The sequence below is a fragment of the Rhagoletis pomonella genome, unplaced genomic scaffold (assembly GCF_013731165.1).
Source record: "Rhagoletis pomonella isolate Grant_MI unplaced genomic scaffold, Rhpom_1.0 Rhpom_scaffold_00004, whole genome shotgun sequence".
NCBI lineage: Eukaryota > Metazoa > Arthropoda > Insecta > Diptera > Tephritidae > Rhagoletis > Rhagoletis pomonella.
In genome coordinates, this window is record NW_023458558.1 from 7,244,883 (window position 1) to 7,245,532 (window position 650).

At 41.4% G+C, this 650-nt stretch overlaps 2 protein-coding genes across 2 annotated transcripts in view; one reads left to right on the forward strand and one right to left on the reverse strand.

Moving 5' to 3' along the window:
- LOC118736891 (RCC1 domain-containing protein 1) overlaps positions 1-514 on the reverse strand; it is a gene marked incomplete at its 5' end in the record, with an annotated part of 1,429 nt that extends 915 nt beyond the window's left edge. The window contains 2 exon segments of the mRNA XM_036467016.1: positions 32-383; positions 439-514. Coding sequence (XP_036322909.1) covers positions 32-383; positions 439-468 — 382 coding nt within the window.
- LOC118736890 (ADP-ribosylation factor-like protein 3) overlaps positions 1-650 on the forward strand; it is a 61,452-nt gene that overhangs the window by 55,677 nt on the left and 5,125 nt on the right. The gene's annotated exons all lie outside the window — the stretch shown is intronic.

Sequence of the window (650 nt, forward strand, 5' to 3'; positions counted from 1 at the left end):
TCATCACAATAATCCACTTTATGTCCAATACCTAATTGGCCGTGTGCATTCCAGCCAGCCGTACACAATGCGCCACATTTCATTTGCAAAAGCGTATGACGTGCACCTGCATAAACTCTCACTGGTAGGCATTCGCCAGTAGCATCCTTATTCTGCGTTATTTCATCACACATTGTAGAATCTTTCGCCTGCATGCATTTACACTCTGGTATTTCTACAATTTGTGGCAACGTAAATACTGTTGGCTGTTTAATATTTCCCGCAGCGGTTATTTTGAACATACGTAAACCCAATTGGCCATTTGAATTGAAACCCCAGGTATAGAGATCGCCGAAAGCGGAAATGGCTGCGCTGTGCCAGCCGCCAGCAGCTATAAAACTTATCTGTAAATAAAGAAAGTAAGTATGTACGAGACTGGAACATTTCAATGATAGCTACTTTAATTCCTGCTAGCGCTTCTATCAGCATCGGCACCTCTTCCACACGCAACACATCCTGTCCCAATTGCCCTCGACTAGAAAACAATTTATATTTTTTAATTATAAATACAACAAAAAAAAAATAAATTCATACAATCCGTTGCCCCAACTATAGATATCACCGTTGGCGCTAAGCAGCAGTGCATGTTCGAACCCACATATCAATTGTCG